We start from the raw sequence: 14477 nt of genomic DNA, 5'->3' as shown, positions 1-14477 counted from the left end.
TATATGGCTGAACAGTATTTATAAAATGCTTATAAAATAAAGGCATTTAGCTATATATTAAGATGATTTTTTAAATTGCAAAACATGGACATGAAGATATTTGACATAAGTCTTGTGTTTTGTTATTGTTCTGACTTCGAACTTGTCTTTTCAGTGTCATCCAACATGATTGAACGATCCGTAGTAGAAGCTGCAGTCCAGGAATGCAGCCAGTCAGTTGATGAAACTATGTATGTGAATACAATACTTCTTTGGAGAAAATAGTGATCAACATTTCTACATTGTAGCCATTCTTATTTCTGTTTCTTTTTAAGTGACAGGCTGCATTATAACCTTTATGTATGTATATATGTATGTGTATATATATGTGTGTGTGTATTTTGCTGGCGGTACTGGGGTTTGAAGTCAGAGCCTTGTACATGCTTACCTTGTTCATTGGTGTTCTGCCCTGTTTTTTGCTGTTTTTTTGGACAGAGAGTTACGGACTTTTCTGTCTGGGCTTCAATTCTTCAGCTCTCAGACTCATGCGAAGCTAGGATTACAGGCATCAGTCACTGGTGGCTACCTAACTCTCCTTATTAAAGAATTTATTTTATTTTTCCTAAGGTGAGCTACCAAGTGTTTGGTGGTTTACCCAGCCAATCTGACTTTATGTTCTTTATGTTGTAAATTAGTTGAATATCAGAAGTAAATTTATTTTTCTCTTAGGAAAGTACTGAACCCAGAGAAGTTCAGTTACTTAACCTTGTACAATTGTTAATGGCAAAATTGGGTACAATCTTCACTTTATGACTTTTTCACTTTGTGTCATGTTTTTAGGCTTAGGAATTCGTATAGTAATTAAGGGGTCTTATTTCTCTGAGGGTTCCTTTTTCCTTTCATTATTTGTATATGATACTTCCAAATTTGTGGGATATACCTTGGAGGAAAGTATCTAAAAAAATAAGCAGAAACAGTTTTAACTGTAAAGTTAAAGTTTCCTTGGTCAATAGTTATGCTTTTCCAGCCAAAACTAATTGGAACTGCTAAAAGAACAAAAAGAAATTGAGTAGTTTTAATTTTAATCTTGTAAACTAATTTTAACATAGTAGCTATAATGACATGCTCCTAAAACCATTGATAGAAATCTAAAATGTACTTGGGAAGGTGAAATTGAGGCGGATAGCAATTTGAAGCTCACCCTGGCAAAAAGTTGTTTTTGTTTTTGTTTTGGTCAGTCATGGGGCTTGAACTCAGGGCCTGGGCACTGTCTCTGAGTTGTTTTTTGCTCGAGACCAACACTCTACCACTTGAGCCACAGCACCATTTCAGGCTTTTTCTGTGTATGTGGTACTGAGGAATGGAACCCAGGGCTTCATGCATGCTAGGCAAATACTCTACCACTAACCACATTCCCACCCTGGCAAAAAGCTTTTGAGACACCATCTCAAATCAATAAACTGGGTGTGATGGTATATGCCTGTCATTCCAGCTTTGGAGGCAATAAATATGATCGTGGCCCAAACTTGTCCAAGGAAAAACCATGACCATATTTTAAAAAATGGCTCAGTGGAAAAGCACCTATCTAGCAAATTTCAGGTACTAAGTTCAAGATTCAAGTCCTTCTACTCCAAGAAAATAATAAAGAAACAAAAGACTGGGAGAATGCAAGGGAAGAGGTGATGTTTTCCAAAAAGAAATGTCTACTTTACTTGACTTATGTAACTGTAACCCTCTGTACATCACCTTTAGAATAGTAATAAACAATTTAAAAATAAAAAATTCAAAGTGATTATAATTGAAGTTTAAAAATTATTACCCTAGCTGGGTTCCAGTAGCTCATGCCTGTAATCCTAGCTACTCAGGAGGCTGAGATCTGAGGATTCTAGTTCAAAGCCAGCCCAGGCAGGAAAGTCCATGAGACTCCTTTCTCCAACTAACTACCAGAAAAACCAGAAGTGGCGCTGTGGCTCAAGTGGTAGAGTGCTTGCCTTGCTGAAGGGCTGAGGGACAGCGCCCAGGCCCAGAGTTCAAGCCCTATGACCGGCCAAAAAAATATTATTACTCTAAAATAGGTTTTTTTTTTAACCCTAAAGTCACCTGTGTTTCTATCAGGACAAAGAGCTTTGCAGCTTTATTTGTCAGAATGTCATTATTTTATAGTGTAAGAGAGGTTCTCAAGCTAGGTGTCAGTGGCTCATGCCTGTAATCCTACTACTTAGGAGGCTGGGATCTGAGGATTATGGTTTGAAGCCAGCTCGGGCAGGAAAGTCCATGAGACTCCTGTCTCCAATAAACTACTCAGAAAGAGCTAGAAGTGGTTCTGTGGCTCAAGTGGTAGAGCACTTGCCTTGAGCAAAAATAACCTCAGGGACAGTGCTTAAGACACTTGAGTTCAAGACCCAGGATTGCAAAAAATAAATAAAACAAAGAGGTTCTCAGTTTTGTAAATGAGGAAATGGAATGACAAGGACTAGAGGCCGAATGGGCTCAAGTGGTAGAGCACAGTCCTACTACTGAAAAACATCAGGGCTGGGAATATGGCTTAGTGGTAGAATGCTTGCCTAGCATGCATGAAGCACTGGGTTTGATTCCTCACTACCACATAAACAAGCCACAAGTTGCCCTGTGGTTCAAGTGCTAGCCTTGAGCCAAAGAAACTCAGGGACTGTGCCCAGTCCCTGAGTTCAGCCCTAGAACTGGCAAAACAACAACAACCAAAACCAATTGAGAAACTGCATGACAGTTAAATAATGTGATCAGACAGATTGACTAGAAAAGAGTTGGGCTGTGTTTCTCTTAGTACACCAGTTGTCTACTGCTCATTACCACTACATAATATAACCTTTACTGACCATTTTAAATTTGGGATATACACATACAATTTTGGGGAGTATTTTTCAGGTTAGGATATTTATGTAATGTTGTAAGTTCTTTTAACCTTATTAAAACACGGTTATGTTATTAATGTGTCTGCAATTAAATTACTTACTGCTTTCTATCTGTAGCACTATATAAAATCTCAAAGATGCAGACAGAATTTGGTGTGTATATGTGTTTTGTGTCTTTTTCTAACTTTTCCTTGAGATACATTTTGTATAATATTTTAAGATTTAAAAAATGAATCATATTTTTTTATTGTGAAAATACTGTACAGAGGGGTTACAACTACATGGGCAAGGTAATGAGTACATTTCTTATCAAGCATTGTAGCCTCCTTTGTTTTTTATTTTTTATTTATTATATATAGTTCATAAAATAGTATACATAAGGAGTGAAGACGTCACTGTTCTATACATAATTGTTCTTTTACAATAAATGGAATTCTTTTCTTTTTTGTACTGATCCTGGGCTTGAATTCAGGGCCTGTACACTGTCTCTGGGCTTTTTTGCTCAAGGCTTGCAATCTACCACTTGAGCTACAGCTCTACTTCTGGCTTTTTGGTGGTTAATTGAAGAGTGTCACAGACTTTCCTGCCAAGGATGGCTTTGAATTACCATCCTCAGATCTCAGCCTCCTCATTTGCTAGAATTACAGACATGAGCCAATGGCATCCAGCTAGATAATTTTTATTTTTATTTATTTATTTTTATCAAGGCTAGCACTTTACCACTTTGAGCCACAGCTCCATTTCCGGTTTTCTGATTGCTTAATTGGAGATGAAAGTTTCACAGACTCTTCTGCCTGGGTTGGTTTTGAACCACTATTTTCAGATTTCATTCTTTTTTTTTTTTTTTTTTGGGGGGGGGGGGTCCGGTCATGGGGCCTGAACTCTGGGCCTGGGCACTGTCCCTCAGCTCTTCAGCTCAAGGCTAGCGCTCTACCACTTGAGCCACAGCGCCACTTCCAGCTTTTTTCTTTTTGCTTATGTGGTGCTGAGGAATCGAACCCAGGGCCTCAGGCATGCAAGGCAAGTGCTCTACCACTGAGCCACCTTCCTAGCCCCTCAGATTTCATTCTTCTGAGTAGCTAGGATTACAGGCATGAACCAGTGCCTGGCTAGATGGCATTCTTTTTTTTTTTTTTTTGGTCAGTCGTGGGGCTTGAACTCTGGGCCTGAGCGCTGTCCCTCAGCTCTTCAGCTCAAGGCGAGCGCTCTACCACTTGAGCTACAGCGCCACTTCCGGTTTTCTGGTGGTTTATTGGAGATAGGAGTCTCATGGACTTTCCTGCCCGGGCTGGCTTTGAACCTCGATCCTCAGATCTCAACCTCCTGAGTAGCTAGGATTACAGGCGTGAGCCACCAGCACCCGGCTTAGATGGCATTCTTAATTAGAAGTTAACTTGATTTTTAAAAAAATTTTTTTTTCCCAGTCCTGGGGCTTGAACTTAGGGCCTGGGCACTGAGCTTTTTTTGCTCAAGGCTAGCACTCTATCACTTGAGCCACAGTGCCATTTTTGGCTTTTTCTGTGAGTGTGGTACTAAGGAATCAAACACAGGGCTTCATGTATGTTAGGCAAGCACTGTACCACAAAGCCACATTCCCAGCCCCTAACTTCATTTTTTTGTTTATTTTTTTTTTTTTTTGGTACTGGGGATTGAATCCAGGGTATTGCACTTGCTAGGCAAGTGCTTTGCCACTAAGCTATGTCTCAGCCCTGTTTGTTTAATTTTTTTTTTTTTTTTCAGTCATGGGGCTTGAACTCTGGGCCTGGGCGCTATCCCTCAGCTCTTCCCTTAAGGAGAACGCTCTACCACTTGAGCCACAGCACCACTTCCGGTTTTCTGAGTGCTTTATTGGAGACAAGAGTCTCACAAACTTTCCTGCCTGGGTTGGCTTGGAACTACCATCCTCAGATCTTAGCCCCCTGAGTAGCTAGGATTACAGGCGTGAGTCACCTGTGCTTGGCCAGTTTGTTTTCTTTCTTTGTAACCCAGGCAGGCCTAAAATTCCTTATGTAGCCCAAGCTGGCCTTGAACTCATGATCCTTCTGCTCTACCTTCTAAGTGCTGGGATAACAAGTATGTGCTACTTCACATGGCACTGTGTATGTGTGTGTGCTGGTACTGGGGGTGTTTGAACTCAAGGCCTGGTACTCTTGCTTAACTTTTTCTCACTCAAGGCAAGTGCTGATATAGCACTTGAGCCATACCCAGCTTTCTGCTGATTACTTGCAGATAAGCTTTCACAGATTTTTCTGCCTGGGCTAGCTTCAAAGCATGATCCTCAGAGCTCAGGCTTCTGAGTTGCTAGGATTATAGGTAAGAACCACTCGCCTCCTGTCACATGGCCCTTTTTTGTCTCATAAATGTAGAATGCTTAAACCAAAACCTTTACTTCCATGTTATTTGACACAATAATAAATTGATTATATGGCCTGAGAAAATTCGAAAATGTTATGTTTAACATAGAATTATAATGTGAGTTATTATGTTCATCTAGTATTATTTTAGTAAATCACATCTTTGAATTGTGGGGTGTTTTTCAGAGACCATATTTTCAATATCATTGGAGCCTTTGACATTCCACGTTTTGTGTACAACTCAGAAAGAAAAAAATTTCTTCCGTAAGTATATAAGTGAATTTCAGTTGAATATGTTTCTCCTAGAGAAATTTTGTTTTATTTTTGGCATACCTTTGTGTATTTGTGACAATAAGAAGTAGTCATTCCTTTTTTGTAGTCTAAAAATGACCAACCATCCTGCACCAAATTTGTTTGGAACAGCTAGAGATAAAGCTGAGCTGTATCGTGAACGCTATACCATTTTGCACCAGGTAAGTTGTGGGGAACAACGGGTCAAATGGAGAAGAAAAAGACTGTTTCATCTATAAGAAATCTTAGGGATACTTAAAAGATGAAACTTTTCACTTCAAAGTTAGTCATTCAATTCTGGGATGCCACACAAGCTGTAGAGTACTGCCTAGGAAGTACAAGGCCCTGGGTTCAAATGCTAGTACCACCAAAACCACAAAAATCAATACATTTTTTAAGTTATGCAGTAAGTTACTTCTAAGTTTTATGTGATTAGGACAATAGAGGGAATGAAGAGATGCAAAAAGTTATTTCCCTTGAGTAATGAAGGCAGTGAAAAAGAATAGTAGCTCACGTGTAATGCATGACTTTGGTACACCAATGTTGTGTTTAGTATGTCATGCCCATAACTTACCTTGTTAATCCTGTAACATTACTTAGATGTAAAATGCTTTCATTATTTTTACTTGAGTGATGAGGAAATGGAGGCTTACCAACTTGCTCAAAGATCGCATCAACTGAATGGAAGTAGGTCTCGAATCGATCTTTCTGGAGCCCATTGTTTGCCTACTTCATATACCATATTCAAGTAAAGTAGGATCTTATATGTGCTCTAAAAGACATACAAATAATACATTCAATGGAAAAATTAAGGCGGTCATGAGGGAATTGGTAGCATATGACATGGGTAATAACTCTGTGGAGGAAATGGTGAGCAATTATGAGCAAGTCTGGAAAGGCAAATGGGAACCAAATCATAGGAGCACTTTGGATCTGATTCTAAGAAGTTATTATTCTGTTCTCCTGATTTAAGGAGACTGGGGATACCAGAGAGGTTCGGTCACAGCTTCCTCTGCTGGCCAATTTCAGGATGGATTAGTATGAGAGAAGTCAGTGTTGCTAGTGATAATTTAGATTGAGGAAGTGACAGGTGGGGTAGAAAGAAGGAACAGCTCAGCCAAGGTCATGTAAGGTTTTCTTAATGACTCTAACCATGCACACTGACAGCCCTCACAGTACTATGTTATATGGAGAATCTTCAAGTAACCTCACTGTTCATGTTTTTATTAATGAACTGCTAGAAACTGTAACCTGTTTATACATTACCTTTATAATAATTTTTTAACTGTGTTTTTTTTTTTTTTCTTTTTTGGTACTGGGGATCGAACCCAGGATGTTTTAATTGCTAGGCAAGCACTTTGCTACTGAGCTACATCCCAGCCCTATAATAATTATTTTAAAACATGGAGGATAAAAAATTTAAAAAATTACTAGGTACTTTTATGTTAGTAAATTACGTGGCTTTCCACATTTGTTGGATATAAAAAAGTTTAAAGACAGTGTTTAACATCACACAATTTTCATAGGTTTTTGCTTTTTGGGATGGTAGTGGGGTTTAAACTCAGGACTGTACCATTTGAACCACACCTCCTGCTTGACTCTTGGGCTTAAATGTCTACTTCACGGAAATTCATGTCAATCTTTCTTTTTTTTCTAGAGGACTCATAGACATGAATTATTTACTCCTCCAGTGATAGGTTCGCACCCTGATGAAAGTGGAAGCAAATTTCAGGTTAGAACATTATCCTAATTATTTGGGGGGGGGGAGTATAAGTATATAAGATTAATATTTATTGCTTAATTTTAATTCATTGAATTTTGAATGAAAACCATGTGGCATCTTTCTCATTAGACAGGTATTCTGTCATTTGAGTCATAACCCTGTCTTGCCTTTAATTGTTTTCCAGGTAGAATCTGGTGGGGATTTTTTGTCAGTGTGGGGGCTAAACTCTGGGCCTGGGCGCTGTCCCTCAGCTCTTCAGCTCAAGGCTAGCACTCTACCACTTGAGCCACAGCACCACTTCTGGCTTTTTCTGTTTATATGGTGCTGAGGAATTAAACCCAGGGCCTCATGCATGCGAGGCAAGCACTCTAGCACTGAGCCAACTTCCCAGCCCTTTGCTTTGTTATTGAGGGCTGGGGATATGACTCAAGTGGTAGAGCGCCTGTTTAGCAAGTTCAAAACCCTAGGTTCAGACCTCAGTACCACTGGTATTCTAGAGTCTGATACCTTTGCTTAGGGCCAGCCTCAAACCACATAGTATAGCTTCCTGTGTAGCTGAGATGACAGGTGCATGACACCATAACTAGCTTATTGACTGACATGGAATCTCCTTAAGTTTTTGCCTGGACTTCCCTTGAACCAGGATCCCAAGCTTCACCTCTTAGGTTTTCTGTATTATGGGCATGGACCTGACTCTTAACTAGCTAGCTAATCTGGCTATGTCCCTGGTAAAGTCCATACCTGGTTTTATGAGTTCTACAAATCTCTACTAGAAGTTACTGCTTCTTTCTTTGGCCTTTGGAGAAGCTAAGATTATAGGCATCAGCCATCAGTGCCTAACTGAGAGAAAAAAAAATTAAATAGTACCCCACTTGTTATTACTTTAACTTTCTGATAAAAGTTTAATAATCAGATTGAGAATATAAACAATAATAATAGAATTTCAAAATAATAAAATTAGCCCAGTGCCAGTGGCTCCTATCTATAATCCTACTTCTCAAGAGGTCTGAGGATTGGGGTTTCAAGCAAGCCCAGGCAGACAAATACAAGAGATTCTTATGTCCAAGTAATCAGCAAAAAGCCAAAAGTGAGTATGTCGCTCAAGTGATAGACACCAGCCTTGAGGGAAAAATGCTAAACAAGTAGGATTTGAAGCCCTGAGTTCAAGCCTTAGTACCAACACAAGACAATAGTAACAATAATACATAATAACCACAATAATAAATAATATTAGAGGCTGGAAGTGTGGCTCAGTGGTAGAGTGCTTGCCTCGCATGCATGAAGCCCTGGGTCTGATTCCTCAGTACCACATAAACAGAAAAAGCTGCAAGTAGCACCATGGCACTAGTGGCCTTGAACAAAAGAAGCTCAGGGACAGAGCCCAAGCCCTGAGTTCAAGTCCCAGGACTGGCCTAAATAAATAAATAATATTAGAATATATATCTTTAAAACTCCCTAGTTTTTAGAGAGATAAAGTTGAGCAGGGTGATGACATACACCTGTAATCCTTGCACTCAAGAAGGTAGGAGGGTTGTTTGAGGCCACCCAAGGCTACATAATGAAACACTGTCTCAAAATAAATAAAACTGATATTCTTTTTTTTGTTTTTCTTCTTGTTGGTCATGGGGCTTGAACTCTGGGCTTAGGTATTGTCCTGGCGTTCTTCAGCTCAAGGCTTGCGCTCTGCCACTTGAGCCACAGCTCCACTTCCGGTTTCCTGGTGGTTGTTTGGAAATAAGAGTCTCATGGACTTTCCTGCCCAGGCTGGCTTTGAATCACAATCCTCAGAGCTCAGCCTCCTAAGAACTAAGATTACAGGGTGTGCCTGGCTCAAAGCTGATACTCTTTTAAAAAATAAATGGTTATATTATGCAGAATATTATGCACAATGATATACCATGAAGTTTTCTGTTGTTGGTAATGGACTACATTCATGTAATTTGTTTTGGGGGCCTAAATCTTGCTGTCCATCATACATTTGGTACTTTAGCTTTCTTTTTTGTTGTTGTTATTGTTGGTCATGGAGCTTGAACTCTGGGCCTGGGTGCTGTCCTTCAGCTCTTCAGCTCAAGTTGAGTGCTCTACCACTTGAGCCACAGTGCCACTTCCAGTTTTCTGAGTGATTTATTGGAGATAAGAGTGTCATAGACTTTCCTGCCTGGGCTGGCTTTGAACCCTGATCCTCAGATTTCAGCCTCCTGAGTAGTTAGGATTACAAGCATGAGCCACTGGCGCCCTGAGGTATTTTAGCTTTCTGTAGAATAAAATTAAACTTGCTAATTTTCTTCTGTACAGTAGAAAATTACTGTACATTCTGATATATACCTAGATTTACTTATTTATAAAGTTGTTTCTTAAAAGAATGTATATATAATCTGTAACAGTTTGTTTTATTTATTTTAGCTGAAAACTATAGAAACTTTATTGGGTAGTACAACCAAGATCAGAGATGTGATTGTCCTTGGAATGATAACCCAGTTGAAAGAGGTGAGTTAAACTTAAATGCAGCAGACTTGTATTTGGACAGGTGATGTATTGGTACCATAGAACATTTCTGCAGTGAGTATGGAAACATTTTTTTTTTTTTTTTTGGGTCCGGTCGTGGGGCCTGGACTCTGGGCCTGGGCGCTGTCCCTCAGCTCTTCAGCTCAAGGCTAGCGTTCTACCCCTTGAGCCACAGTGCCACTTCCAGCTTTTTTCTTTTTGCTTATGTGGTGCTGAGGAATCGAACCCAGGGCCTCAGGCATGCAAGGCAAGCGCTCTACCACTGAGCCACCTTCCCAGCCCTGGAAACATATTCTTTGAAAATTCTCACTTCAGTAACCTTTCCATCTGTGTTGGCCTTTCTGCGTAGACATCAGGAAGGAGTGCATTATCCAGCCACGCTGTTTGAATAGGCTGAAATTAAGTCACAATGACCCATGGTTGAAGGGAGTACTGGGTTCTATACAGCAGCTGCAACGTGCATCCTGGCATCTTAGAGATGCAAGTGTTGGGGCTGGGAAGGTGGCTCAGTGGTAGAGTGCTTGCCTTGCATGCATGAGGCCCTGGGTTCGATTCCTCAGCACCACATAAGCAAAAAGAAAAAAAGCCAGAAGTGGCGCTGTGGCTCAAGTGGTAGAGCACTAGCCTTGAGCTGAAGAGCTGAAGGACAGCGCCCAGGCCCAGAGTTCAGGCCCCACGACTGGACCAAAAAAAAAAAAAAAAGATGCAAGTGTTTCTCCTAGGAGTTTAGCAACTGCTGAGGCTTCATAGTGTGCAGCTCGGGTCTCTCTTGCCACCTCTGGATCTGCCAGTGTCATTCCTCAGAGTATCTGTGAGAGATTGAGTCTCACTTAAATGTTAGTTGAAGCTCACCAAACTAAAAAAGGGATGATGCTTACAAATGTCTTGTTCTCTCTAGTCAGTTGTCAGCTTGTTATTATTTTTATTATCTCCTCATACTGTTTCTTTTTATGTAAATATGACTAAATTTCACTTAATTCTGTTTTAGGGGAAATTTTTTCTGGAAGATCCTACTGGAACAGTACAACTGGATCTTAGTAAAGCTATATCCTTTACCTACCCAAAGATATGTTACAAAAGAAGAAAAAAAAGTATTACAGAGATGGAAATTTAACACATATGAAACTTTGGGTTTATACCATACACACACACACACACACACACACACACAACTATGTTACATGAATTGGAGAAAATGAAAATATATTAATTTTCAAATTTACCTGTTTGGGTTCCCATTGTAATTTCCAAAAGGTAATCACAAAGACAGAATCCTAAATAGAAAAAAAATTGACTTTAATTCTTTCTAATTTCATAAATCCAGATAAGTCATTGAAGAGGTTATTAACATGGTAAGAATAATCTACATTTGTCATTATCTGGTTCTGTCTTTAAATTTAACCTGAAGCCATTTAAACCTAAAAATGTCTCAGCATGGGGAACAGGAAATGTTTCTCTCTCTTTTTTTCTGTTTCTTTCAATTTTAACTGTGTCATACAAAAATCCTTCTAAAACTTAAAAAAAAAAATTAATTATGCGTTGGCTCATGCCTATAATCCTAGCTGCTCAGAAGGCTGAGATCTGAGGATAATGGTTCAAAGCCAGACAGGGCAGGAAGATCCATGAAACTCTCATCTCCAATTAGCTACTAAAAAGCCAGAAATGGTGCTGTGGCTCAAAGTGGTAGAGTACTGGTCTTGAGCACAAAAACTCAGACAGTCCCCAGGTCTTGAGTTCAAGCCCCAGGACCGGCACCAGAAAAAAAGAAATTATGTCTTTGTGTATGTGTGTCCTGGGGCTTGAACTCAGGATCTGAACACTGTCTGTCCCAGAGATGCTTCTTTTTTGAAAAATTGTCATTGTAAAGGTAATATGCAGAGGGGTTATGGTTATATAAGTCTGGTAATGAGTACATTTCATTTTTTCTTTCTTTTATTCTTGTCAGTTATGGGGCTTGAACTCTGGACTTGGAGGCTGTTCCTATGCTCTTCAGCTCAAGATGAGAGCTCTACTCCTTGAGCCACAGCGCCACTTCCAGTTTTCTAGTGGTTTATTGGAGATAAGAGTCTCATGGAGCCGGGCGCTGGTGGCTCACGCCTGTAATCCTAGCTACTCAGGAGGCTGAGATCGGAGGATCGCGGTTCAAAGCCAGCCCGGGCAGAAGAGGCCGTGAGACTCCTATCTCCAATAAACCACCAGAAAACCGGAAGTGGTGCTGTAGCTCAAGTGGTAGAGCGCTCGCCTTGAGCTGAAGAGCTGAGGACAGCGCCCAGGCCCAGAGTTCAAGCCCCACAACCGACAAAAAAAAAAAAAAAAAAAGAGTCTCATGGACTTTCCTGCCCAGACTGGCTTTGAACAGTGATCCTCAGATCCCAGCCTCCTGAGTAGCTAGGATTACAGGTGTGAGCTTACCAGTGCCCGGCTCTATGAGTACATGTCTTTTTGGACAGTGTTACCTCTTCCCTCACTTGAGCTGCTTTTTTTTTTTTTTCCAGTCTGTCTTGGGGCTTAATCCCAGGGCCTGTGCCTGGACATTGACACTATGCTTTTTTACTCAAGTCTAGTGTTCAACCACTTTGAGCCACAGCTTTACTTTCAATTTTCTTTTTTTTTTCTTTTTTTTTTTTTTTTGTTGGTCATGGGTTTGAACTTGGCCTGGGCACTGTCCCTCAGCTCTTCAGCTCAAGGCTAGTGCTTTACTACTAGAACCATAGCACCACTTCCTGCTTTTTCTTATGTGGTGCTGAAGAATTGAACCCAGGGCCTCATGCATGCAAAGCAAGTGCTCTACCACTGAGCCACCTTCCCAGCCCCTCCTTCCTTCCTTCCTTTCTTTCTTTCTTTTTTTTTTTTTTGGGTCCGGTCGTGGGGCCTGAACTCTGGGCCTGGGCGCTGTCCCTCACCTCTTCAGCTCAAGGCTAGCGCTCTACGACTTGAGCCACCGCGCCACTTATGGCTTATTTCTTTTTTGCTTATGTGGTGCTGAGGAATGGAATCCAGGGCCTCAGGCATGCAAGGCAAGCGCTCTACCACTGAACCACCTTCCCAGCCCCTGTTTTTTTCTCTTAAGGTTAGTGCTCTACCATTTGAACCATAACTTTAACTTCTGGCAGGATTCTTAGTAGTTTATTGGAGGTAGGAGTCTCATAGACTTTCCAAGCTCATTTCAAACTGTGATGCTCAGATCTTAGCCTCATGTGTAGCTAGGATTATAGGTGTGAGGCACTGGCACCTAGCTCAAATGAGATATTTTTGAGTTAATCATTTAGAAATTTTTTTGGGGCTCAAAATGTTTGACTGCCTCCAGAGTTGTTTTCCTCAGCTGATCTGCACCAGTTCCATAGTGGTCTGTACACAGAGGCGTGCTTTGTCTTAGCAGAAGGTAGGTGGGAACACTTTTCCCGTCACACACTGTAATGTCATTATTACATAGTAAAACCCTGTCTACACTGGGCATAGTGCAGAAACAAAGTATAATTTGGGAGAACATTGATTACAATAGTATATTCTCCACAGCATTAGGTAACTCTGAGACTGAAACCTTTTAGGAATGATGAAAATGTTTATAACATAGGTAGAGGAGAATACTAACTACTGAGTTTTGCATATAAACGTTGAATTGTGGGGCTGGGAAGGTGGCTTAGTGGTAGAGCGCTTGCCTTGCATGCCTGAGGCCCTGGGTTCGATTCCTCACACCACATAAGCAGAAAAAAAAAGCCGGAAGTGGCGCTGTGGCTCAAGTGGTAGAGTGCTAGCCTTGAGCTGAAGAGTTGAAGGACAGCACCCAGGCCCAGAGTTCAGGCCCTACAACCGGACTGAAAAAAACAAAACAAAACAAAAACAAACGTTGAATTGTATGATATCTGAGCTATAAATACATTGTTTCATAAAAGTTGAAGCAACTTTTAAATTTCATATAGGGTTATGCACTAAAGTGTGTGTGTGTGTTGTGTGTGTGTAAGTCCTGGGGCCTGAACTCAGGGCCTAGGTGCTGTCCCTCAGCTTTTTTGCTCAAGGCTAGTGCTCTACCACTTCTACCTTTTTGGTGGTTAATTTGAGTAAGAATTTAATAGACTTTCCTGACTGGGCTGGCTTTGAACCGTGATCCTCAGATCTCAGCCTCCTGAGTAGCTAGGATTACATGCATGAGCCCCATGATCCTCAGATCTCAGCCTCCTGAGTAGCTAGGATTACATGCATGAGCCACCGGCGCCCGGCTTCTTCCAGCTTTTTTGATGGTTAATTGGGAGGTAAGAGTCTCAGGGACTTTCCTGCTTGGGCTGGTTTTGAACTGAAATCCTGAGATCTCAGCCTCCTGAGTAGCTAAAATTATAGATATGAGCCACTGGTACCCATCTCTTTTTATACTTTTATTTATAACATTTAGGCTATTCGATAGCTCTGAAGCTGTAAAGCACAGTGGGACTGGCAGTTCTCTCTCATTGGTTTGCAAGGCATGAGACTCCAACTAGAATTGTTACTTTGTGTTAAAAGGTTTGTCCTGTTAAAGGAGGAGGGGAATTGGACAAATGAGAGTGATTTGTTCCCTATCTTTTTTCAGGTTGGTTTGAAGATCATGTGTTTCATGTGAACGCTTTTGGATTTCCACCTACAGAGCCCTCTAGTACTACTAGGTATTAAATGTTTGATTTAAATTCTGTAGGAATTATGTAACACTGGCAGTGATGAATGTAAGATAGTTTGTTATATCTTAGTTATTACAAGGTCTCAGGG

At 40.7% G+C, this 14477-nt stretch overlaps 1 protein-coding gene across 3 annotated transcripts in view; it reads left to right on the top strand.

Moving 5' to 3' along the window:
• The window catches only part of Pole2 (DNA polymerase epsilon 2, accessory subunit), a 38370-nt gene that overhangs the window by 4255 nt on the left and 19638 nt on the right, over window positions 1–14477 (top strand). For all 3 annotated transcript variants that reach the window (XM_042677853.1, XM_042677855.1, XM_042677854.1), the window contains 8 exons: window positions 155–230; window positions 5411–5488; window positions 5604–5697; window positions 7173–7247; window positions 9642–9725; window positions 10732–10788; window positions 13077–13125; window positions 14305–14377. In XM_042677853.1, coding sequence (XP_042533787.1) covers window positions 155–230; window positions 5411–5488; window positions 5604–5697; window positions 7173–7247; window positions 9642–9725; window positions 10732–10788; window positions 13077–13125; window positions 14305–14377 — 586 coding nt within the window. The remainder of the gene's footprint in view (window positions 1–154; window positions 231–5410; window positions 5489–5603; window positions 5698–7172; window positions 7248–9641; window positions 9726–10731; window positions 10789–13076; window positions 13126–14304; window positions 14378–14477) is intronic.

The sequence above is a fragment of the Dipodomys spectabilis genome, unplaced genomic scaffold (genome assembly GCF_019054845.1).
Source record: "Dipodomys spectabilis isolate Male_0828 unplaced genomic scaffold, ASM1905484v1 ptg000042l, whole genome shotgun sequence".
NCBI classification, from domain to species: Eukaryota; Metazoa; Chordata; class Mammalia; order Rodentia; family Heteromyidae; genus Dipodomys; species Dipodomys spectabilis.
Note: the sequence above shows the minus strand (reverse complement) of the source record. Positions and strands in the feature narration are given on the sequence as shown.